This window comes from Astatotilapia calliptera, chromosome 9, assembly GCF_900246225.1.
Source record: "Astatotilapia calliptera chromosome 9, fAstCal1.2, whole genome shotgun sequence".
NCBI lineage: Eukaryota > Metazoa > Chordata > Actinopteri > Cichliformes > Cichlidae > Astatotilapia > Astatotilapia calliptera.
The window spans coordinates 33,538,126-33,565,149 of NC_039310.1; the positions used below are offsets into that span (position 1 = coordinate 33,538,126).

The 27,024-nt window shown below is 44.5% G+C and overlaps 1 protein-coding gene across 11 annotated transcripts in view; it reads left to right on the forward strand.

The window, feature by feature from the left end:
• The first annotated feature begins 7,876 nt into the window (after window positions 1-7,876).
• The window catches only part of tnikb (TRAF2 and NCK interacting kinase b), a 64,134-nt gene continuing 44,986 nt past the window's right edge, over window positions 7,877-27,024 (forward strand). For 7 of the 11 annotated variants that reach the window (XM_026180613.1, XM_026180616.1, XM_026180614.1 and 4 more), the window contains exons 1-2: window positions 7,879-8,467; window positions 12,721-12,786. In XM_026180613.1, the coding sequence (XP_026036398.1) occupies window positions 8,360-8,467; window positions 12,721-12,786 (174 nt within the window). In that variant the 5' untranslated portion in view covers window positions 7,879-8,359. Of the gene's footprint in view, window positions 8,468-12,720; window positions 12,787-19,748; window positions 19,831-27,024 lie in introns of those variants that run through there. The other 4 variants (XR_003273455.1, XM_026180618.1, XM_026180621.1 and 1 more) reach the window with 4 other exon arrangements.

Sequence of the window (27,024 nt, forward strand, 5' to 3'; positions counted from 1 at the left end):
CCAATTGGTAAACAACCCACTCTACCACCTGAGAGTGTAAAGTAAACAGACTATGTGACAAAGGGAGACTGCACAGATGGCTAGCTAGGACTGAGTGAAGACACTTTGGACCTGGGAATGCAAAACTACAATGAGCTGCTGACATGTGATTATGTGAAAAACTATTTGTGTTCTTGAGCAGCTGAACAGGTGTACCTAATGAAATGACCAGTGAGTGTATATTAAATTGCAATATATAATTAGAACATTGTGGCTAAATGCCTCGATGCTCTCATCAGCTGGTGGTAGTTATCTGTAGTAGAGCTGAGAAGGAAACCAGAGGAGGAAGCAGAAAGATGCCAGAATATAGAGAAAACGCTCAGTGAGGATTAAAGCTGAGCTTCAGCTGTTTATTCAAAATCACTATATCAGCTTTCTCTTTCAGCTTTCAGCTGCTGCTGATGGGAGAACAGCTAAAAGATGCAGCTGAAGGTAAATGAAGTAATAATAGTAATAATAGTAATAGTAACAAAGGCGTTACTGAGAAATAAAAACGCACAGACCCGTGTTTCTATAGCGGAGCTTCTGAGACCTTATCACTGCTCTCTTATCCGCAAACCAGGGTCTCCTCTGACCCTCCCTCTGGTTTTAAAACCAGAGGCGATCATGTTTTTGAAGTCCTCAGGTCAGCTGTTTTAAGTGACACCTGAAAACTCGGTTTTGCAGGTTAGCTTTCCCCTGATTTTCCCCTTTTATTTTGGACCATGGAAGTGTGCATGTTGGAATGAATGTGTGACCACATGGTTGCTCAAACATGTATACATAACCTTAATATGTGGCTTTGATTCAACCTGTGATGCTGTACTATATAAATACATTTATTATTAATAATAATGTTATTAATTTTATTAATGGATAAAGAGGTTTTGCTTTAGTCAAAAAAGCATTCACATCTTTTAAAAATGAATTTCTGGGCTCGTTTTGAACTTTAAGTCCAAATAAACTGAACAATCTTTATATGGGAACCATTCTACCTCACTTTAGCCTTGCAGGTAGTTTCTTCTAAAGAAGCAACTTAACTGCACATGAGTGTGATAAAGAGAGCGCACAGAGACAAAAGATCTTCACGGGCCACACTAATGTAATGTATTTGGAGCTCTGCAGCCATTAGAGAAGACTGAAATTAAACCAAACTGCATTTCTGTGTTTTACAAAGGCTTTGGATCCAGAATAGGGTAAAAGCCACCACATCTCATAACATCTGCCAGATGTGGCCGAGTAATGAAGCAGTGAACAGTCTCACTGTGTGTGCCTTCATCACACGTGAGCGCTCGGTTTTTATCAGGGCTATTTATTAGCATTACCTCAGAAAACCTTCCACTGTACCCAGATCTCTCTGCTTGTAGGTCTCACTTCTTCCACTTGATGGCGCCACACACCCATGCTTTACATGCGGTGATGCCAAAGGTATGCTGTGTTTGACCCTTTTCATGTTTCAGCTCAACAAACAAATGTTTGTCCAAGTTTATGAGAAAAATCAGGATTTGAATCCCGACTTTAACTCTGGAGTAAAAACCTGCAGCAGGTTCAACTCTGGTTTTGTTGCCTGATCTCAGTTTTTGATTTGGTTCATTCAAGCATATTTACACTCTCAGGGAAGGCTGGGTGTATCAGTATGGCTCTGTGTAACGGTACTTATCTAGACTTTTTCTAGTTTTACTGAAAGCACGTGTTTTTTTTTAAACATCAATCAATCTTTATTTATAAAGCACTTTTTATACAGCAATGTAGCACAAAGTGCTTTACATGGTTAAAAGCAGCCCACCCCACCCTCCAACTCACTCCCAACACTCTCATTAACATAAACAATCATGGATACATAAATTGGGCTGGACACACATGAGCCCGGTGAGGAAACACTATCACAGGGAGCCGTCTGCACCGGGAGCCGCTCACAGACCGCAGCCTCCAGGCTGGGCACACAGCAGGAGGGAGGCAAAGAAGCCCCCCAGCCAGGCTGAGAGGACCCCAGAGACCCAGCAGCCACGGTCGATCACAGCCCCGGTGCAGAGAGCGCCCTCCGAGGAAACACTGGAGATATGACACAATAGGATATATACAGGATAAAAAGATATAATAAATAAGAACAGGATACAATATAAATATAAATATAAATAGAGTAAGAAGATAAAAAATGAATAAGAATAAAATCAATAAATATTAGGTAAAGCCTAAATTAATAATATCAATAGAATAACCGGATAGAATAAATAAGCATAAAATAAATAAACGTTAGGTGAAAGCTAAATTAAAAAGGTGGGTCTTGAGCCTGTTCTTAAAAACATGTACATTCTCTGCGGCCCTGAGCTCCTCCGGCAGGCTGTTCCACAGACGAGGACCATACCACTGAAAAGCTGCCTCTCCGTGAGTATGTGTCCTGACTTTAGGGACAATCAAAAGGCCAGTACCAGAGGACCTCAGGGTCCGCGAGGGTTCGTATGGTAAAAGCAGATCTGAGAGATAAGAAGGCCCGAGACCATTAAGACATTTAAAAACCAGTAAAAGAACTTTACAATCGATCCTGAAACACACGGGGAGCCAGTGCAGCGATTCTAAAACCGGTGTAATGTGGGCCCGCCCTCTGGTCTTCGTCAGCACACATGTGGAGCATGTTATCTGCCTCTCACCTGTGATCAGCATGCATGTTTTTCCTGTTCTGTGGGAATACCCAGAGGGAACGCACACTAAAGACCAGCCCTTTGAGGGCAGGGCTCATACCAGGAACCTTTTGGCTGATAGGTGACCATGGTAACCACAGCACTGCAACCTGCCACCCATGTGAACCTCAGTAAAGCCAAATCCAGTCCACGAAAAATAAACACGACCACCATGAAACTTCAGAGCGTTGCCAGACAACGCGCTTTTGTGTGTATGGGAGTGTGCGGGAAATACCTGCCTTGATTGACATCACTGAATGAGGCGTGTCCTGGGAACATCAGCCCACTTACTTTATTACTAGTATTACTACAGTTATTATTTTTATTTTGTTCTCAATAATTGGTTGTCGATTTGTGACCATAAGCAGGCACGCTGCAGTGTTCCTGAGTCTGAGAGCAAGCCGGGGCAGATCTGTAAGTGTGAGAGGAAAGCTTAGTCCCATTAAGTCCAACTTAACGAGTTTAATATTTAAATATTCTTCAATAAAGAAAATGCTTTCTTACAAAATCACAAACATATTGTATCTTTTGGAAAGTATCTCACAAATCAGCAGCTGTCTCTGCGAAACAAACATCACAATGTGTAAAAGCTACAATTTTCAAAATAAAAGCTTTAAAACTGGTCGTTGTTTGTTCAGTTGACCTTTCTTAATATTATGCTCTTATCTGTTTTCCATTTAACTGGACTGCCAGGATGATCCTGCCCCAACTTGTCTCACCAGCGTAGTTCAGGTGCTGAATCTAGAACCGGTTCCACACATTTTCCCACAAAAACCGCTGGCATAGCACCACAAAACTTGCTATTCCCAAAGTTTGAATCACAACTGTCAGTGGCTATATGAGGGGGGAATGCAAAAAACTCACTAATCCAAACCTGCCTAGTAAAAAACTCCAACTTCTGTGAACTTTGGTTCTCAAAATTGTCACATTGTCACAGATGCAGTGGTGGAAATGAGGAAAAACTGGGTTCAAACAGTCGTCTTACGATTTTAGAAGAGACCTGTTGCAGGGTTTGGGAGGGAAATTAACATTTACTGTTGAAAAATCAGACGTATCAGAAAAATGAGACGCAAACCAACCACAACGAGACACAGACATCGTAAAAGAAAGACGAAAAATGACTACAGACAAAATGAAGAGCAGTATGGGAAGCAACCAAAAAGAGACAGAAAACAATTATAAAAGGCGCAAAATGGCAGAAGAGACACCAAAAAGAAAAAGAAACTGTGCAAAAAGAAGTGCCACGATGACTCAGACAAAGCAGCCACAAAGAGACACAAACTGTCTGCAAAGAACAACCACAGAAAGATCAGTCACAAGTTCCAATACTGAAGAAATCTGAACAGGTGGCAAAGAAGAAATTACAGCTCTAAAAATACACACAAGAAAAACTAAACACAAAAATATGGTTTGCTAAATATGAGCAAAGACGCCAGACACAAAACAACAACAGAAATATTGCAACACAACCACAAAGCAAGACGATAGCAAGACTGCCACAAACTAAACATAAAGTAACAATGTCCACGGAGACACAAACTGACTGCAGAGAGCAGTTGCAAGAAGATGAGAGGCAATAAACATACAACAAGACCAAAAAGAAATGTGGAAAGATCATGAGACAAAAAAAACCCCCACAAAGAAACTGAAACACAAAGCAACCACAAAGAGAAAAAAGAACACAATCACAAAAAGCTCTAAAAAGTCAACCATGAAGAAACTGAAAGGACACTAACAACTAAAGGTGGCTCACAATGGCAACGAGCTTCAAAAAGGAAAATGACATGAAAGACACAACTGCAAAAACACACAGAAGCAGAGACAACAAACAAATTCCAACAGCCAATTGCCAAAAGTCCAACAAAAAGACTCAAATTGATCAAAAAGAAATGTTAAAGGACAACGAAGTCCACCAATCCAAGCAGATGACAAAGCCACAGCAAAAAAGTGGAAAATGGTAAAGAAAAGATGCTCAAAATGTCCAATAAATAAGTAAACTGGGAATAAAAACCCCTAAAGCATGAAGTTGACGGTGCTGTGTAGAACAAAACTATAACAAACAGACACAAAAACACATAAAATTAAAGGAAGGAAACATGAAGAGAACCAAAATGACTCCAGAGTGATGTCGAACAACACAAAGAGACTCTTCTTTACAGGAGGGGAAAGTGGCCCGTTACACACCCCCCCTTTTTGTTACCAATCCAAAACTCAAGCACTGCTCTCATGGACAGTTTAAAATGTTCTTAGACCAGGATATCTGTCTGTGGGTAACAGAATCACTGCTTTAGACTCCAGACAGGAAAAAGGGAGGAAATGCAACAAGAAGACAAAAGAGAAGTTGCACTAACAGAAAATGTTTGAGCAATAAACTCGCACATGATGAAGATTTTTTATCATGCATAGGAACATAAATTTGGTGCAAACTATTAAAGGACACAGCAGAAAACCTTGCAGTAGAGTGTTTCACTGCTTGCACAACAGCTCACTCATGGTTCGGAGGGCGTGTCCTGCAGAACTCTACCTGACAATCTGTCAGTGGCTGCAGAGAGTAGTGACAGCAGGGCATGTGAAATCACGGCTGAGCTTTTCAGGCATGCGTTTAAGCATTCGACCTGGAGACAGCTTCGGGGGTGGGAGGGTGGGGTCACTGCAGCCTGGGGTTCGAGTGGGTGGAGCTACACAGGCTGAAACACGAAAGATTCCCCGGAACCCGACAGGTCAAAGAACACCAGGAGTGAAAACGCAAGGAGGAGATTTGTGTTGTTGTTAGGAAAAGTCTCCGAGCCAGGCTTCAATAAAGTAAATACAACAACATCCTCAAAAAATTGTGGGTTTTAAAAATAGTTTAAAATCTTCCAAAATGAACTAAAACTATCAACAGAATGTGAAGAAGCAGCTGTTAAAGTGGAGTAAACCAGGGCGGGGCTGGTATAATACCAAGATGTCCCAAAAGATGGAGCAGTGGAATCTTTATTTAATCAGTTAAGTCGTTAAACAAATGTTTTTATTTGCAACTGTGGCAAAGGTGAAGGAAGTCGGGGTAAACAGAAACATCATGACACACCTGGGGGTGAAAACTGCTACTAAATTAGTTACAAAAATCTCCTTTGAAGTGACCTTCAGCTGGCGGCTGAATGAGATACCAGCAGCAGCCAAGATGGTGCTGGTGGAGTGAGTTCAGACATTTGGGTGAATGATTCAGACGCTGAGTGTTAGGTGTGGCTGTGTGCAGGCAGGAATAGGACCCAAGGTGCAGACTCTGGAGACAGACGTGAACTCAAAAAAAGGCTTTAATTTAATACTCAAAATATAACAAAACTAAAAAAAACTCAAAACAAACTTAAACTAGAGAAATGACAAAACACACAGCTAAGAAAACAGTAGATCGCGACACGGACACAGAGAAACACAGGGCTTAAATACACAGAGGGAGCAATCAGGGAATGAATAACAGGAGGGAAACACAGCTGGGGCAAATCAGAACTGACGAGACCAAAGAAGCGTAAACTGAACACACTGAGAAAAGACAGAGACCTTCAAAGTAAAACAGGAAACACATAACACAGACTGAACAAAGACACAGCCTCACATGTAGGCACTACAGAGGGAACAGAGACGTGGGACCAGGGCAGACACAAACACTGACTGGACACGGGGATATAGGAACTAAGGATACACAGAGACGCGAACTAGACAAGGGGATGCAGGTGATAGGGGAGACAGAGCAACTAAAGAAGACAGAGACATAAACCATAAGACAGAACTCAAAGAAACCAAAAACTAGAAAATATAAATAATATCATAAACTCAAAAACCCTGGGTCAACGACCCAGGCATCCTAACACTGAGTGATACCGAGGACACGGTTAGAGAGTCAGCTGTGAGGAAACATGAGAGACAAGCGCTGGGGTTAGCCAGCAGGCAGTGAGTGCACTGAGTGAGGAGACAGTGACGGATGATTCTCTCCAAAATGAAGCAACAAAAATTCAGAAACGCTAAAATCTTAAATCACCTGAGCATCGGGCCAAAGCAAAACTATGGGAAGGAAACTGCAGCGAGGTGCGTCTGTGCAATGACCAGCTAGCTTAGCAGCTGATTATTTAGCACTCCAGTCTCTGGTGTGGAGATTTCTGGTGTCATCACTAACACTATTCAGGATCTGTGTGGGCACACAGGCACAGACTAAGATTCAGGACCCTTAGCATCAACATGTTCAGTTCCAGATGCACAGTAATCATATAATGTCATAGATTGTGTGTTTTGTGTGTGGTGTGTACTGAATGAGGCCAGTAAAGTCTACTCTGCTCTTTTTCTAGCCCCAGGCGATGGGGGCAGCCACAAAACGGGAATGGAGCTTCAAAATGGTTGATTATGAGCACCAGGGTGGCTCCATGTGCATCTTTTATATACAGTCTGTGGGAGTTATTGACGAGGCAGACGATTCTGCCACTCGAGGTAGCAAAAAGTAAAACGAAGGCAGACAGTTACCACACACCCTTTGTTTCTTCTACTGTTTTTGATAAATACACGCAGAACTGCTCCTTACTATTTCTTTCTGTATTCATTCCTTCAGTCTTTGTTTTTATGCTGAAAAATAAATAAAAAGTATTGAAGTTTTAACAATTTTTAAAAATGTTTTTAAAAATACAGATCAAGCGACACAACACGAAGCGTGATTTATGGAGTTTGTTGCGCGTGTTGTGCATTTTTCTACAAAATAAAGCAGTTTTATGCAAAAAAGAAATACTTTTCACGCAGATGGTTAGAGAGTCTTCAGGATATACCCTGAGAAGCTTCTGTTTGACATCTTCTGAACGATCTGAAGCTTTCCTCTGCTGCTGGTCCGGAGGCACAAACTGGGACCAGCCGAAGCAGAGAGGCCGCTAATGTCCCCACTTAAGTGTCCCTTTGATGTGACATTAGGGCAGAAATGGGTCTTGGAAAAGTCCCATGTGGGCTCTATGAAAGCCGCTCTGGCAGCGGACACACAAAAGGGCAGGGCCCCTCCTGTGTGTGCTGACATTTAACGCTTGAGGGTTTTTCTTGTGTCTGAGCTGATTAGCGCTAAAATAATACAGGAACAGTCAGCTGTGTCAATGTGTCTTCTTTTCACCTTTGCACTGAAGGTGTGTGTGTGTGTGTGTGTGTGTGTGTGTGTGTGTGTGTGTGTGTGTGTGTGTGTGTGTGTGTGTGTGTGTGTGTGTGTGTCATTGTGGGCGTCTCTGTGAGTAGCGCAGCCTTCTCTCGTCAGGCCACTCCCGGGAAGCGCACTGCTGCTCCGCCTCGCACACGGACGCACGGACGCTGTCCTCGCGCGCCTCGGCTGCTGTGCGCTCTTCTCCGTCCGCGCGCGTCTTCTCCTCTTTCTACTGTCCGGATCTAGGGGGGGCGGGGGTGTCGAGGTGGAGGCATGTAGCAGAGGATCCACGGCGCAGAGCGAGCAGCATGTAGCAGCACCTGGAGCTCCGCGAACATCGCCCGCCTCCCTCCTCCTCCGGCTCCTCTGCCCTGCCGGAGCGCTCGTTGCTCCTCTCGGGCTGAAGCATCGCCTGCACCGGGATCTTTCCGAGGATTTTTTTTCTGTAGGGGTGGGTGGGGGGTTTGTTTACTGCACGGGAGTGTGAGCGTGTTCCTCCCCGCCGCTCTGCACCTCTCGGTCGATGGTCGTTGGGGAAGCTTCCATCTTGAGTCCCGTGTCTACCGAGAGAACCATGGCGAGCGACTCCCCGGCACGGAGTCTGGACGAGATAGACCTGTCTGCACTACGGGTAAATGTGTCCCTGCGTGTGTGATGAGCTGTCTGTGCCTGTGCGCGTGCGTGTGAGTTTGCCGAACACCTGTCCCCCCTCCTCCTTTTCTCCTTCTTCTCCTCTCCATCCTCACCGGTGATGGATGCGTCTCTGTGCCTTCCTCTCCTTTCTTGCTTCTGCCGTGCTTGCGCGTGCACACGAGTTACACTGTGCTGTATGCGGGGGGGCTGTGCTGCTCGTGATTGAGGAAATCACATCGGATATCAGAGTGTGGGCTCAGGCAGCCTCCTGTTGTTGTTTGTTCCTGTTTTATTTATTCTAAACAATTGGGACGCGATGTAACGACGCTCCGAGCTGTGCGCGTGCACCAACCCCGTACGCACACACACCTGCGCGTGCGCACGGCAGCAAGTAGAGGCTGCTGTGTCTGTGGTATGTGGGGCAGATGTTAAGCTGCCTGCTCATTGACACTTTCACAGCACACACAGATACGGAGGCTTGTGGTGCACGCGCTCACTTGCCTCACTCGTGCACGCGCGTTTTGCTCTAGGTTTCTCACTCTAACACACACACACTCACACACACACCGTGAATAATAGCGACGATAACCGCAACAGGAGCGAGTTCCGCCATTTCGCGATGTTGTGGCGACAGCAGCAGCAGCAGCAGCAGCGTGCACTGTGTGCAAAGGGTTATGTGCGTGCACGTGCGCGCGCCCCCGCCAGGATGTGAGATGTGCAGAAGGAGACAGTGCAGGAATGTGAGAGTGTGTGTGTGAGAGGAAAACTAATGATAGAATCACATTTGTATAAACTTTCTTATTTTTTAATTCAGTGTGTGTGTGTGCGTGTGTGTGTGTGTGTGTGTGCGTGCGTGTGTGTGTGTGAGGCACAGCTCCCCTTTCTTTGCTGCTTATGCAACACAGATGTACCTGCAGAGTAACGATCAAGTCTGGACATGATCGACCGGGTGGGACTGCAAGCCTGTGTGTGTCTTTGTATCTGTAAAAGGCGCACGCACAGACACACACAGACACACACACATCGCTGGGATAAATAAAGACAGAGGAGTCTGTGTGTGTTTTCTTGTAAAAATCCTTTGCAGCCTCCATGAGTAGCTGAAATTAGGTCACCCAGGACGCAGCAGATAGAGCTGGGGGGGGGGGGGGGGGGGGTTGCGTGACGCAAAGCCTGTCGCAAGCACACTCACACTAGCACACTTCCTGTTTCTGCAGAGTCCCAAATGATCTTGTGTGATCCCCTCCTCCTATAGGCAAACCTGCTTCCTCCTCCTGGATGCTCAGGCTGGGGTTAAGCTCCTCTGATAGCTCCGGTCAGATGTTGTATTAATAGCTGTTTGAGGCTCACATGGGGACGTAACCTTGGCGTCTGTCACATTCCATTATTTTACAGTCGCCTGCCTGAAATGGGGCTGAGTCAGGAGGGTGAGGTGGAGGGTGGCTTTGTAGATTTGACGCCGGCTGGCGGAAACAGGACAGGTGAGACGGTCGGGGACATTTGAATGAAAGGGGATCGTGTCAACCGAAAGGAGCGCGGTCAAAATCACAGCTGTGCATCGGCTGCAGGCAGCATCGTGGTGTTCATGAAACAGTGCAGTCGTGGATGTTTCAGAGACCACAGCCCCTGAGATCAGGCAGCAAAGGTCCAAAAATCATCCTGCAGATGGAAGGAGACACAAAACGCACAGCGCTGCTTTTTATCTCCATCGTCTCTGTGGGTCTCTGTGGCTATTTTGTGTTTCTTTGTGATCATTTTGAGTCTCCTCGTGGTTATTTTAAATTTCTTGGTGTTTTTTTTATTCTTCTTGGTATTCTTGAGAAGCTTTGTGGTCGTTTTGTGTCTCTCTTTGGTTGTTTTTGTCTGTTTATGATCCCTTTGAGTCTCTTCCTGGTTGTTTTGTGTTTCTTTGTTGTACTGAGTGTGTTTGACATTTTGCAGCTGAAGCCCACAGGCCTCCTGACCCCTTGAGTCTTGAGCCCAGTTGAATCATTTAGTAATCCACTCATTCTTTATAAGACAGTCAGTGCCGTCTCCTCTGGTGTCTCAGCAGTATCCGCTTAGCCGCTCAGCTTTTGAGAAGAAGTCCCAAAGTTCAGTGGTTATGCCCAAAAGTAGACGTGGAACACTGACGCTGTTTAATCCAGTAGTTTGGATTAACCTGAGATCCCTAGAAATGTTCGTCAAAATGACTCGATTTATGCAGAAAAACCTGTAGCTTGAGGCTGAACCGGTTTGTCTTAGCTAGAGGTTTGTTTACACCCAGCGTGAGCGTCTATATGTTCCAAAGATGTTTTTCTCAGCCAATGAGTGAGCAGAGTGATGTCTTACAAAGGAATGAGAACAATGACAGCTTATTCACGTTGTTCTTTTGGGTTTCCACTGTGGTTTTGCTGCACTGTTGAATTTGCAGAAGTGGAGATGATACCTGTGGCAGACAATGGTCTCGGCCCTGCTGCATCGTTTTGCGTTCACAGAGCTGCAGCGGCACTCAGCTCGTGTACGCAGTGCTCCAGTGTAACAGGCTACAGTTTAAAGAAGGGGTTAGCGAAGGAAAACCTCGAATCCTGAGAGGATTAATTAGAGGTAAAAGGAATATTTCTGGTGCACAGCTCATGAGTTTCCTCAAATATGTGCAGGAGGTGTAGCGATGACTCTGTTGTGGAAAATGCTGGTCCCCAGCTGCAGACTGCTTGTGGATGCAAACTTGTGTTTTACATGTCAGTGTGAAATCTCATTAGCCGCCCCTCAGGTTAAATGCAGACCTTTGTTTCTGTAGCTTTTCCCCTCATTTGCCATCCAAATTTCTTCTTCACGTCAGGTGTTTGTCATACATGTGTGGTCTCACGGCTGGTAAAAGCTGTGCACAGGTGTGTGTGGATGCACGCTAGGCTCGTTCCTCCAGGATTAGATGTGCTTCTGTTTGACCTTGACTGAAAAGGAACACTGCTTTTTAAGCTAATCCCCTTCAGGAGGCTCTGCTGTAACAGTCCCAACGCTCTCCTGTGGCCTACTGTACACCAACACACACAGACACGCATGCACGCACACGCAGGTGTGCTAATACCAAACACGCACCACTCAGGTATGCTTAAAGATCGACGTGTGTGTTTTGGGAGGTTTGCTGAATTTGAATAAACCTGAATATAAGATTATCTTGTGTGTGTGTTTATATGTGGGTGGGATTTGACCTGTGTGGGTTGTACCTGTATGTGTACCATGTGTTAGTAGTTGCGTTATAATAAGAAATAAACACATTTTTTTACATTTCAAGGGAAGATTTAAAACCAAATGCACGGTTTTCTCTGGGCTGATTTGACCCGTCTGCATTGATTTGGTGTGCCCAGTTTTGGAGACGCTCTCTGTCTCCTGACTGCAGTGGAAACGGCTCCTGTGGCACCCAAAGAATCTCTTTTTTCAAAATGTCCGCAGGAACTACTTTTTCTTCAGAACTCCACCTGACAGTCGGATCACTGTGCAGAAGGAAGTGGTGAGAGGTTTGTCTTGCCTTTGCCTGAACCATGGTGTTAGTCAGCTGTGTGCTTCTTTTAGTTCCATAGAAAGGAAATAGTTTTGAGTGAACAGCTCAGCTGGGGGTGCTCCCCTTAATGTTTCCATCACGAAGCTCTTTCAAACTATTACACTTCTAGGAGCAAGTCCTTCCACTTGGCTGCCATCTTGGTCAGGTATTTTGAAGTTCTTTATCAACGTACGTTTCCCATTAATGGTAGATTTAACCATCAGTGTGGTGTACTGAATGAATTGATTAAGGTGTTCAGTGGCAATGTTAGGTTTCCAGTATTCAGGAAGCAGTAAAACGTGACATTAACAGGAATAGATCTGAATAATGTGTGCTTTTTCCACACAGTCCACCCGAAACTATAATCTAACTTTTCTGTGGCAAGATGAGAGATCGCAAAGTGAGATTCTGGTGAATAAGAGGCATATCTGGCTCTGCTGAATGAATCGAGTCTGTAAGAGTAATGCAGAGGTTATCTACTGAAGGACTAATAACAGTGTGGTGACAGTGGGAGGCTTTTTACAGGGTAATACCACAGGTATGCATTGCTCAGTCACCCTTTTAATGAGTGCATGCATGAAGGTCAGATTCCACTTTGAATGGCTTCATCCTTCTTCTGTCCTGCTCAGCTGTGAACCACAGTTAAGTTCTCCTGAATAACGTTGTGCTTTTTATTCCTTCTCTTCCCTCTTTAACCTCTACCTCCCACTCTCTTGTCTCTCTTTCACACCCAGGACCCAGCTGGTATCTTTGAGCTGGTCGAACTGGTTGGGAATGGCACCTATGGGCAGGTCTACAAGGTAAGGCAGTGTGCAAAAACAGGCTTTTTCCTTTTCCTTGATTGTGTGGAATTAAATCCATGATGAGAGGCAGTAGCAATGGCAGAGCCATTTTTATTTTTCATCAGTCACAGCTCTAAAAAGAAACCCTTAGTCTCAACTTGTACGGGCCCTTTGTGTTGCCCCTCAAGTCATCTCTAAAACTGAAAAGACTTTTTAGCTCCTTTCTTTTTAAGCAACCCCCGGGGAGGTTTTCTTCTGATTGGCCAGCTTCTGGAAACCTCCAGAGGGGCAGCACCCAGTGATTTCTGATCTGCTACCCTGCTCACGTTGACTACTATTGAAAAAGGAACTTAAAATCTTGAAGCTTTAGATTTGTTTACCCGTATATCTGAAATTACATCATCATGTATGCAATAAGGAAACAGATAATTGTTCGCTTTTAATGTAAATACCAATAGCAAGAATCGTTTTCCTGATATTAACAATTCTGCGGCTGTTTTGTATTCACAAGTCGACGAGGGCGGAAGGAGGGGTCAGTAAAAATTTGACTTTAAAAGCAGGAAGCTGCTGCTGTTTCCTACCAGTTTGTTTCCTCGTAATGGTCAACCACTAACCTCAGAGTGTTTCACAGAATATAATAAAATGTTTTCATGTGTCAGTGATTTGTTCTGCTGAACGTGGTGTTAGATTAATTACATTTTGTCCCGTAACTCTGAGAACCACTGAAGGCAAAAAGCTGCCCTACTTTTTTACTGTTGCTGCTGCTCGCCTTGTTTGTAAATGTTGTCTTTTTTTATTGTGATGTGAGCTTTGAGAGACTGAGTAAGAAGTCACGCCATTAGCTCCTCCGTTGTCTCTAAAACAAGCTCTCACAAATGTCATCCCGTCTCATTTTTGACTAAAACTGAAGTTACTACTGACTTTCTCTTAAGACGCCCACGCTGGCTGTAAAAGCAGAGAGGCTGTGTGTGTGCGTGTGTGTGTGTCTGCGTGCGTGTAGTCTCACTTTGAAAGCAATTAACACACTCAGACGTGTCTGCTGATGCACACAGAGCTGCAACAAACTCGTTCCGTCTGCTGGATGTTCTGTATTGATCGTTTCAACGAGGTGACGCCTCCTGTGTGGAAATGATTGATAGAACGAAATTAACCTGTGCTCGTTCTCAAGGCATCGTGGGTAAATTAAGACCTTGTGTAAAGCAGGAGACACCCTGCTTGTTTCAGCAGCGGCACAGAGCAGAGGTTACACTAAAAAAACATCTGAGCAAACTTTAATAATGGTTCAAAGATGAAGTTTTATGTTCTTATTACCCTTCATATATTTTAACTGGAGAAACCACACAACTGGAACACCAGTAGCAGCAAGGAGTCCAATGCATGCCATCCTACTGTTATAACAGCGTCTATTGCACATGCTGCACAGCTGTAGCATTCCTATTTGAAAACTTATAAAAGGTAATGAAGATCAGCCAAACGTGTGCAGGCAGCGCGGTGCACAGCGGGGATTGGGAGCAGTGTTGCTCAGGTTTAAAAAGTAATTACTTACTACTTACTGATTACTTCTCCAAAAAAGTAATCCTGTTCCTTTACTGATTACGTATTTTAAAAAGTAATTAGTTACTTAGTTACTTTTGAAAAACAAAATGAATACATAATAAAGCAATAGGCCTTTCAGCCCAATTCTATTTTTTCTGCATAATCCATCATATAAAATCTAAAAATCATTTTATTAGTTTTAATCTATTAAAATAGTACACATCGCATTAAGCAAAAATGAAATTATATGCAACAGTCTCTGACTTGAAGAAATTGTTTAGCATTTAAACGTATGTTCTGCATATTCCAGTATATAAAATTAATGCTTTGTGTTTACTCTCACTCTTTCAAATAGATGCAAGTAAAACACAGAGAAAAAAATAAAATTAAAAAAAGAAGCAAAGTCATGTGGTTGGAGTCATTTATTTGTGATGCGTTCAATGGCAGGAAATTAGTGCAGGAAATTACTCTGGGTTACAGTTAGCTACGTCATATGTGTTGGTGAGTGTGCGCTTGGTGTTCAGTAAAGGAACACCTGGGCTTTGGCGTCATATCTCTGTCATGCTGGAGTCATGCAAGCGAGGCTGCACTTCCTCCTCAATCCCACAGCCAAGTTTCTGTTGGAAAACCTTCAGACGTCTAATCACTGAGTCATAACTTTGCAGACGAACAGTGACAACAATGCTGAAGATGATGACAAATGCATATTTAAACATTCCCACCAGAAATAATGAAAGGAAAACTACTAGAAACTGTTTATACAAATACAGACAGGTAGGAATGACTACTTTAACAAGTGTTACGAGCTAAATAATCTGGGTAATTCATTGATGTATTGCACGCTGAATTTGATCACAGCCCAATGTCCTGTATTTGCCAATAAAACAAAAAAAAAGCTTTTTCATATAAAAGAATAAGCCAAAAAATAAAATCAAAGACTCAGCAGCACTGACTCCGGTCGTTCTTAATTCTTTTTTCACCTGTTTAGCAGGAGTGGGGCGGGTGGAGGTTTGCCCGGTGCCACAGCGGTCATGTCCGTGGGGGGAGCCGGTGGTTTCTCTGTGAATGTCACATTCCCGTGGCAGCGTGCTCGGTGCTTGCTCAGATTTGAAGTTTAGGTGGAGTTTATTTTCGTTGTGCTTTTTACAGTCAGTTACAATAACTCGTACTGCGTGCTAGCTAGCATGACGGAGTTTCCATACAGCTGGGTGGTGCTATGATGTTACTGATAGTGAGCTTTATTTTATTAATAAGGTTCGTTAGTAGAGTTGCCAACGGCTCCTTAAAAAATGGAATGGTCCCTCATTCAGAGAAAATATTACACGTTTCGTTTTGAGCTGAAAAGGAAAACAGTTTGGAAAAAGACTGTACAAAAGGGTTAGGTTTGTGTATGGGATTTCCTATGCCCCCTGAATGCACCATCGGGGTGCATGTCCGCAACTTTAGTTCAGAGACAAACGGCAGCTGAACAACGGACAGTGTGTGCGTTCATAAGACCGTAAGTTAATGTTTTACTTCACTCAGTTATGTTGGTGTTCAGCCATGAGTGTATTTGATGACTTACCAGCATCTCTCACATGATGATCAGGGGAAGCATTCTACTCATCCTGAAATTCTCCAATATATTCATCATATGAAAGAGGAACACAATCAACTCCGACTAGATGTGCAACGCCTGACAGAATTGATCTCTAGCTCACCTGTACTAGCTCCACAGCATGCCACATCACGGTCTGAGGATGGGACGTCAACCACACCTGCCCACACTAGTAAGCTGGTGCCAATCAAAGGTCAGAAGAGCCCACATCAGCCTGAAAGTGCCCCACAGGTGCCATTTGGGGATGAGTCTCAACATCCAAAGGACAGCCAGCATGGCCTGATTGAGGAGCTCACCCACAGTCTAAATGACGCAGATCTTGACAGGGAGCGCAGCGCACAGTCACCATCACCTTCAGTCGACTCATGCCCTGAATCTCAAGATTTTCTTTCACCAATGACACCAGGTGAGAGGCCCTCTCCACTTCAAGCGTCAGCAGCAAGGGGACGGTCACCGTATCATGCAGGCCAAAGAAGGGTTGACGAGGTGTATGCTCGTCGCCACAGGAACTGCAGTCAGCCTGCCACTCCTCCTAGATTGCCAAGGCTAGGGGCCTGCTATGAAGATGATCCATACTACAGACAAGATGACAGGCATCCTACCCCTGGTCACCCAAGCTGCCCTGACAGTCACTATCGTTCTCCTTATGGATATGGGTATCAGGATTCGAGTTATCCGTACAGGCGCTGTGGTAACTATCCAGATGACCGCCGACAGTGTCCAACCGATCGCCTGCAACCAGGTGGGTGCCCTCAGACACCACTCTCTCTCAGCAGAGCCCAACCGATAGAGACTTATCATGGACCTCAACCAACGATCCCCGACCTTGTGCACGAGGACCCACGTGAGTTTGCAAGATTAAAGCTAGCTCTAGATAACATACTTCCACTTGATGCTCCTGAACACTTCAAGTTCCAAATCTTGACAGATCACCTTAAGTGTGAAGATGCACTACTTGTAGCTGACTCATACAGTAACAGTCCATTCCCATTTGCTGACACCATGAGAGCACTTACAGAAATGTATGGGCAACCTCAACATCCGGCCTTAAAAAGGATTACCAAACTGATGGATGGACCCAACATTAGGAGTGGTGACATCAGAGCCTTCAAGTCTTTTGCACTACAAGTCCGTGCGCTAGTCGGTATGTTACACCAGTTGGGAGAACAAGGTCGGACAGAGTTGAGGTGTTGACAACTGTTTGCAGAGCCTCCCATCAGAAGGCCAAGCCAAGGAGTTGGTGGATCGCCTGCAGTCTCTCCTCTTGGAGGGTGGATTTGAACTACGACAATGGGCTAGCAATGTCCACACGGTCATCAGCCACCTACCAGTTGAATCCCAGTCAGAGGGTAGCGTTCTCTGGCTCTCCCAGGAGTCAGCTGATCCGCAAGAGCGCACTCTAGGACTCGTATGGCACTGTAAGACTGATGCACTCCGGTACAAGCATCAGCAGAGCGTCAGTTCAGAGCCAACAATGCGCAACATTTATCGGCTGCTCGCCCAGCAGTATGATCCTCTCGGGTTTCTTATTCCATATACAACCAGGGCAAAGGTCATCGTGCAACACCTCTGGGACAAGAAAAGAGGATGGGATGATCCTCACTTACCTGAGAATCTGCTCCACGCCTGGCGTTTGTGGGAAAGTGAACTCAGCCAGCTCTCACAGATAACGCTGCCGAGATGCTACACTGACTCACGCTCGGATTGTAGTCACAGCCATCGAAGCCTTCATGTGTTCTGTGATGCCTCTGAGCGTGTCTATGGGTCTGTGGCATATCTACGGACCGACCAAGGAGAAGGAAAGGTCCAGGTGGCTTTCTTGGCTGCGAGGTCGAGAGTTGCACCCAAGAAGCAACTCTCAATTCCAAGGCTAGAGTTGTGTGGAGCCCTTACAGGAGCACAGCTGGCTTCTGTTCTGAAGAAAGAACTGACCCTTGACATCCAAGATGTGGTGTTCTGGACAGACTCGACCACAGTGCTTAACTGGCTCCATTCAGATTCATGCAGATATAAAGTCTTTGTGGGAACCAGAGTTGCAGAGGTACAAGAACTCTCTGCTGCAGCATCTTGGCGGTACGTGGACTCAGGAACCAATCCAGCAGACGATATCACAAGAGGGAAAACTGTGGCTCAGCTTGCTGGTGCGAATCGATGGAGCCGGGGGCCACCATTTCTTCAGCGGCCACCCAGCCTTTGGCCACAAGCACCGGTGGGAGAAGCTAAGGAGGAAGTGGAGGAGCTGAAGAAGCCAGTGTTCTGTGGTCTGCTTACTGGATCCGCTAGTCCAGCGATACCTGACATCAAACAGTTCAGCACATATGAGGAACTCCTGAAAGCCACTGCTCGATTGATGCACGGGGTGGCTAATGACACCAGTCACCCTGATGCTGATGACTTTAAAAGGGCAGAGCTGGCCCTGCTTAGACATTCTCAGATGGAGAGCTTCCCGAGAGAATTCACATTACTTAAATCAGAGAAGCTGATTCCATCCAGTAGCAGGCTAATTACCCTCGCTCCTGAGTATGACAAGGCTTGATTAGAGTTGGAGGTCGACTCCGCAGATGCGAAGGCCTGAGCCCTGAGGTACTACACCCTGTACTTCTAGAGCCTGCTCACCCAGTTACGAAGCTTCTAATCCAGCGATGTGACAATAAGCTCAACCACCCGGGAGCTGAACATGTTTTCGCTGAGTTGCGCTGGAAATACTGGATCTCAAGGGGGAGAGAAGCAGTCAGAAGACATCAGCATTACTGTCCCGAATGCAAGAAGTGGAGAGGTCAACCAGAGGTCCCGAAAATGGCAGATTTGCCACCCTCAAGTTTGAGGCTCTTCTGACCTGCTTTCTATTCGACTGGAATGGACTGCTTCGGCCCTATGCTCATTAAAGTGGGTCGGCGCACAGAAAAGAGGTGGGGCATCCTTTTCAAGTGTCTTACTACTCGAGCAGTTCACCTGGATCTGCTGGTAAACATGGATGTTGACTCCTTCTTGATGTCACTCAGACGGTTCATAGCCCGTAGAGGGAAGCCGTTTGAACTCCGTTCGGACCAGGGTACTAACTTTCGAGGTGCAAGTAAGGAACTACAAGAAGCATTCATCGCCCTAACGCCAGATCTTAGACAGCAACTGGCAGCAGAACAGATCCGATTCTGTTTCAATCCCCCTAGTGCTCCACACTTTGGAGGGTCTTGGGAGAGAGAGGTGCGATCTGTGAAAACCGCTCTGCGCACCACGTTGGGAGCGCAGATAGTGTCAGAGGAAGTGCTGAGGACTGTCCTGCTTGAGGTGGAGAGTATACTCAACTCCAGGCCTTTGGGTTATGTTTCTTCAGACATCGCAGACCCAGATCCCATCACGCCCTACTCTTTGTTGATGGGGCGGCCAGATTGCTCTCTACCCCAAGTGTTCTATCCAGAATCCGAGCTGCTCAGTCGTAAGAGATGGAGACACACTCAAGTCCTGGCTGACCAATTCTGGAAGCACTTCATACGGCATTTTATTCCCACCTTGCAACCACGGCAGAAATGGCACAAGGACACAGACAACATTGCAGTTGGATCTGTGGTTCTCATTGTTGATCAGCAGACCCCACGAGCGCTCTGGCAAGTAGGAACCGTGAAAACTATCTTACCGGGGGCCGATGATCGTGTCAGAGCTGCAGTCGTTCAAGTAAAGGACCTAACTTACACTCGCCCGGTGGCACGGCTCATCAGGTTGCCTGTTCTACCCCAGGATTCTGCTTAGGTGCAGAGGACATTCCATCGAGGTCAAATTTGTACACCAAATTTGGGGGCGGCTGTACAAAAGGGTTAGGTTTGTGTATGGGATTTCCTATGCCCCCTGAATGCACCATCGGGGTGCATGTCCGCAACTTTAGTTCAGAGACAAACGGCAGCTGAACAACGGACAGTGTGTGCGTTCATAAGACCGTAAGTTAATGTTTTACTTCACTCAGTTATGTTGGTGTTCAGCCATGAGTGTATTTGATGACTTACCAGCAGTTTCTGCTTCTGTTTAAGTGACGTTATGTACAAGTGGCAGTTCGCTAGCATAACAGATTTGTTTGCTAATTAGCTTCTAGCAGAGAGATTCGTTGTTATCGTGTTGTTGATTCTGTGCTCTGTGTAACAGATGATAAACCGATGTAAAGTTGCCTTCAGTGCATAGTTGTATGCGGTGTGTTGATGCATAATGTCTGACTTTAAGTTTATGTAACCAGGTTGAAGTATAATGTCAGCTTATTTAGCTATATGCTGTACTTGAGTACACCTCAGTTATATCTTTATGTTTATTATGTAATTTGATTCCTAATTGATTTGTATCATTATGCTTTGTCTGCAGAAACCACACATACACACACACACTCTCTCTCGCCCAGCTGCGGGCACATTCTCAATTGAAAATACAAAGAATGACAACTTTATTCCTGGACTCTGCCTGTTTGTTCCTCTCACATCTGAACATTTGCAAGTGTCCTGACCCGACACTCTGAAGTGATTGCTGCCAGCTCAGATTTCTTTAACCCTTCTGAACAAAGACACAAAGCTGAAGTTATTCTGCCGTTACGCTGCACAGCTGCCTCTTCTCTCATTCTCCCCCCTCCCTCTCCTGCTGCTATGAAACTGATCAATGATCAGCTGATCAGCTTTTCTCTCTTGCTTGTTTATCTCCCACTTTGTGCCAGAAACAGGAAACCAGCAGCGGTCACATTAAGCAACAGCAGCACGTTTAAGCTTGATCAGCTGTTGTTAGAATGTATTTAATATTAATTTCTAGTATCAGCTGATGTTTGCTGGAGCCACAGCTGTAAAGCTGCTGGTCATGATATGGTTTGGATATGTGGTGAGAGGGAAACATGAAGATGAAACCAGGAGATGTCCTTACTGAACCATCAGAGCTGAACAGGTGATGGAGAAACAGGTTTACCTTTTAGGTGACATGAATGAGTTGAAGTTATGAACTGTTTCTGAGAGACAAATAACACCAGGATCCTTTTCTAAGTACCTGACAGCTGGTAACTGTGCAGGGGTGGATCTAGCAAAGTGTTGCCAGGGGGGGCAGGTAGGGCATTAACAGGGAGAGGGGGCACAAAGAAATACTTTTCTTTCTTATTCTCATTTAAAATGTCTCGCTGTTATTAAATAATTATCTGAATCTTACAACCAAAGTTTTTATCTGATGTAAAATGTATAGAAATCATACATATACCAACAAGACTGTACATCACTGTCACCACAGCGTTTGTTTTCATTCAAAGGCTTTATGGCTTTAATACCTGGGGGGCCGGTCTCTAGTCAAAATGCCCGGGCCGAGTTTTTGTCCCAGTCCAGTCCTGGCGGACGCTGTTTTTGTCAAACTCAAAGTACGCAGTACGCTGCACGGTCGTACTCTCTCCATATTATCCATCTGCACACGTCTGTTACCATCATTGTCATGAGACACTCTCACAAACAAACTCATGACGGTTTAGTAACGCAGTAACGCAGCGTGCTTACGAGAAAGTAGCAGTAATCTAATTACTTTTTTGCAATAGTAATCCCTTACAGCGGTCCCCAACCTTTTTTGTGCCAAGGAGCTGTTTATGTCCGACAATGTTTTCAGGGGCCGGCCTTTAAGGTGTCACAGATAAATACAACAAAATAAAACCAGTACCCAAAAAAAAAAAACACACAGGAAAAGACCAGGGCTGGGTATCGTCACCGATTTCTAGAATTGATTCGATCCACGATTCAATTTGAATCGGGGAAATTTTGCCTCAGACAGTCAGAAATATTATAATTCAGATCATGCATCAGTACATTTCCATATTTTTATAGATATAAAAAGAAAGCTGACACCTGCGAGACTTTATCAAAGCTGTGACCATCACAGCAGAGGCCTTTGTGTCAAAGTAGCTGAAGATAAAACAGAAAAACATGAAGGTTTTCCTGTTCTGGGATTTTATAAAAATATTCTGCAGTACATCAAAAACAAAAGAAAACCATTAATGAACACATGAACATTACCTGATGCTGCTCACGTGAAGCAGAGCAAAGTTACAGAGGTTTGATTACAGACACAGCTGAGCATTTTGCAATTTTGCATAATTTTAAAAAGTTTAAATTTGTTCAGAAGCCTGTGGAATGGCAGAAAAGATTTTTTTTTCCTTTTACTTACTTTTCGGAAGTAAGTAAAAGGAAAAAAAAACAGCGGCCGACAGCCTGTAAACAACGGTAGACGTGTGCGTAACAAGCAAGCGAATAATGCAGAAAACAGATTTTTAGACTGGAAACTGTTCTTGAAGTACACAGAGAGAGAGAGCTGTGCATGAAGTGTGATTTTATTGTGGTGGAAACAAAACAGCAAAAGTCAGAGTGAATTCATGACGATGTTTATGTGAAGCGTAGTTTGGATCTTCTTTTGCTGCTGGTTCGCTCAATATTGTTTGGAGAGAGATAAAACCTGCTGAATCAGCGCAAAAAGGGCGTGAACACAAAGCGCGGACCCGCCGACGGATCAGAGTCAGCGAGCTGTCGGCTTTCAGCCCCGACCGTGTCCGTGCCGTCGGGTGAGAAAGGCGACATCTCACTGATTCTGATCCGCGGGTCCGCGTTGTGTATAACGTTTTGGGCAAAATAAATTTATATTTAAAAATCGATTCAGGATTTTAATGAATCAATATCACGTTATCAAAGCCAGAATTGATTTTAATCGATAAATCGATAATCCAAACCCGCCCCTAGAACAGACCCAGCGAAACCGAGTTAATGATAAAAAATGATACAAAAATAAACATTTCACACACAAGCCTCAGCTCTCGTGGCCCGGCACCAAACGACTCACGGACCGGTACCGGTCGGTGGCCCAGGGGACCACTGCCTTACATTACTCGTTACTTGAAAAAAAAGTAATAGGATTACAGTAACGCGTTACTTGTAATGAACCACCTTTAACGATACAGCACAGATGCCTCACATTCGACTCAAGGATACTTTGGTGTACAGAGGAGTTCACGGTCGACTCACCCCTGTCCTGACAGATGGGATGAGGTGTTTGTGCTGTTATGAACTTCAACATTTGACATATTAACGGAGGCCCACCGAGTCTGAGATGAAGCTCCTGGGTTTTTGCAGTTCCTCTGAGCATTGCACAGTCTGACCTTTGGGTGAATTTGCGGGGACGTCCCCTCTGGAAGGACTGGCAGCTGTCAGGAATGTTTTCCACTTGGGAATAATCTTTCTTTGTGCAGAATGATGGACTTCAAATGTTTTTGCTTCTCTAAGATTGTTGCTGATGTCTTCAACACACACCTGAATACTTCACAGTAGCAAACTGTCTGACGTTTGCTTTCATAGAGGTGCTCACATAAGGCTGTTCGCTACAACGATATGTATCACATGGCGACGTCTGTCGTTTCCTATCACGCTATCGTTTGTTTCGCAGTGTCGCAAAACAAACTGTTTACGGCAATATTTTTTCATGGTTTTGATGGTCACTGTAGTGGCTTTATTAATTTCTTAAAGTTCTCTCTTTCTCTTATATTTAAAATATCTACACTATGGACAGACAAGCGCCGACAACAACGACAGTAAACCCAGCATGTGGCTCCACCGTCCACTTGTTTATTTTCCACATTAATCTTTCGCAGTAAAGCTGAAGATCCTGAGATTTTTTCATAATTAACTGAAATGGTGACAAACAGAAGGACGAGTCAAAACAAATCGAGGACCTTATTCCTAAACAAGGGGCCTCTGTACTCTCTATCTATACATGTAGCATGAACATGGTTTGGTTATTAAAAAGTCTGACACGGACCAGAAAACTGTACTAATGCAAATTATGCAGGAAACCTTTCCCCACCACAGACTAAACACGGCAAGCCTCTTGTACCGCCTACCCAAGAGTCATGTGAAAGAGTACGGAGAGAGTTTATGGATGAGGAGCAAAAGCAAGCCGTCAGGTGCTCAAAATAAACCTCAGACTCAAACGTTAGGACAGGCTTTACCCCGCAGTACGCCGTGTAATAAATACTCTCAAAGAAAATGGCGGCCATTACAACTCGTGCCTAAAAATGTATAGCTTCATGCATTTATCGTCCTGACATGCGTTGTCGGGGAGATAAATGTCTTATATCGGGATTTGGTCACATCGCGCAGGCCTACGCTCACACATGCTGATGATCAGGTAATAAGAAGGGTTTGATCAGCAATACCGGACTGCTTCTTTCTGTGGAAGTAGTGAGGGTATACTTACTTACTTACTTATAAGATGGTATTGCGTGGTAGAGCTCTTTCTTTTCACATGACTGTAGGCTAAACGACTGCAGCCCTGACGTGATAGCTGTCACTTTGTCACTTTGCAAAGTAAGATTTTATTTTTATACCGGAAGCAAATTGCTCAGTAGACTCTCTAGGCTATGCTGGAAATTAATTCAGATTAATTAATGTGACGCGTCTCAATTTCCACTATAATTAGCACCAAATTATCCTCTAAACTTCATAAGAAATTGCAATTACGTGGCTGATGCTTTGAAGGAAATTACAGTGAGGCATCAAACGTTAGATATGAGTGAAAACATTTGAAAGGGGAAGTCGAATGCTGTAATGAAAACACTTAGTTTCTGTCCAGTTTTGTGGCATTTATTGAACTAAAGCAGAATCCTTTTTTTCATTCATCCTCCTTGCCAACATTTTCAAGCAGCTTTCAAATCTTTTTTCCACCCTCGGGGCTGCTGACGCCTCCCCTCCCGGCTCCCGGTTTTTAGCAATCTTTCACAGTTACAGGCTGTGAGCGAGCAATGAAGGAGAAATATCTGAATGATGCTGAAAGGCTGCTCGTGGAGGGCGTTAAAGCATGAAAGATACGCTTTAAGTTTACATTTCACTGCGGGCGTTTCGCTGACATCGCCGAGACTGTTCAGCAGATTTGGTGCGTTGCTGACCTTTTGATTGCGCTTGTTGGGAGTTTTCAAAGCTCACACTGGAGGGTTTGACCACTGAGGAGGCCGCTTTGGTTTTTACTGGATTTGATTAATCAGTGAATGAGCTCTCGCAGAGTGGAGTTTATTCAATCTGTTGTATCGATTAAAGCACAGAGAGGCTCCTCCAGCCTTCAAGCTTTCTCTCTCTCGGAATATCTCCCTCTCATTTCGTCTCACTGTGCAGGCCTCATTGATAATAGAGTAGAGTCTTTATTCGCTTAGCAGGTTAAATAAGGAATCTCGCGCAGCCACATAGCTGAGATGCAGGAAACGTGCATGCTTTTCATGCACAGATATGCAACAATAACACACGTGTCTACAGAAGTGCAAAAGTAAAAGACTGGCTCTGGTGCTGGATCCGGTTTATAATATCTCCAGCAAAGCCTTCACACTCATTCATCTCCATCAGATTCCTGACAGCTGGAAAGCTTTATTCAGCTGCAGAGACGCGGCATAAATGGAAGTGTTTGATTTTAGCTCAGAAAGTGAAGTCGCTGTTCTATAAAAGGAGGTCTGAAGACAGGAGCTGCCTGTCGGAGGTGCTGATGTCACCGGCTTTTGTTTGCCATGTATTTTGGTTTCTTCCTCTGAATGCAGCATTCAGAAACACTTTATACAGCAGTCTGCAATTTACAGGAGATTTCATTGTATGAGGAAAGAACCAATAACAACACTGGCTGGCTCCTGCTGCGACTTAAATGAAGGCACAGCAGAAGAAAACAAGACTGTAGGGAACAAATGGGCATTTTGGAGGAAATAGAAGCTTAATGAAAGCATATGCATACAAGAATAATTGTAACAGGTTGGCCTACGGTGTGGCTTCCTGTGGGTGTTGTTGCTACAGTGTCATAGTAATGTTGCTCTAGGACCATCAGTGCAACTTATTTTGTGAAGTCACAGCTTCTTAACTGTCTGAATCTGCAATAAATAAAATAAAATATTGGCCAAACGTCATAAAGTTTCTGCGGGACGCTGTTCAGACGCGTGCAAACCAAATGCATAGAAACCAAGATCTCTACAGACGCTCAGTCATGCTCAGAAGCTGCCCCACCATTAAGTAGCCTGGTTGGCAACAGAACTGCTCCCCCTACAGGTGGCGAGTTTTACTGGACAAAAACAGGATACGGCTTTACTTAACTGTTAAGCATACATTGAACGAGAATAGCAGTAAATGGTAGAAATAAGGTTAAAAGTTGCTTCTAATATCAAATATCACATTTTTATTGTTTCTATTCTGGCACTTCTTTAATGTGTAACCGTCTTCAAAATGTGGAGCAAACAAAGTACTTGGTAAAGTAACGGTGACTCTTTATATTTTGTATACTGTCTGTAATCCCTTCTGTAGTGTAGAGGACTAAAGTCCACATAAAGATTAGACTATGTTGCCTTAAAAAGGATCAGACACAAGAGGTTTATGTTACATAGTTACTTGTTCATGTTAGTAAGGCTGCAGTAAAAACAATAGGATTAAATAGTATTTATTTGTTCATGTTTCTGCTAGCATAAACTGCTGGCAGAAAGCCTCGAAGGCAAACTTTTTCTGTGTGTGTTGTTTTTTTTCCACACGTTGCAGCATTATGACATCACATTAGTCACTTCATGTGACAGCCTGGGGAAACATACCAGCCTGCGTGGTTACCTTCCTCTTTTGTTGTTTCTTGTCTTTCTGCAAAGCGAAACTTGTTCAATGTTTGTCTGGTTTGCTGATGAGTGCCTGCATGCTTGTTGAGTAAGTTGGAGTTTCTGCATCTGACACTTCTTTGTAACTTCCTGAAACGGATTCGGAAACTCTTGTGCCCACTTCGCACAGCAGTTGGCCTCATGTGGAGCTGAGAAAGTAGCCACTCTGAACAAATGCAACACTGTGAGTGTCTTCCAGGAGTCTCCGTCTAAAAATGTGCTCTGTTGAGTCACATCTCTGTGTGACGGCAGGATTTTCAGCCTGACCTTGAGTCTGGCCGCTCTCTGCAGCTGGACACACTTTGGCCTTCAGACACCTTTTACACAGCAGTTTATTTCGAGCTCATCCGGACGTTAGCTGTCTAAGCTGCAAAGCGGCATTTTAGCATGAAAACTGCTGCATGTGCTTCAGCAGTCTTCAGTTTGCAGCAGGTTCCAGGTTATTCTGCATTTAGCTGGAAAGAAGAGCTCGTTCCATGAAGAG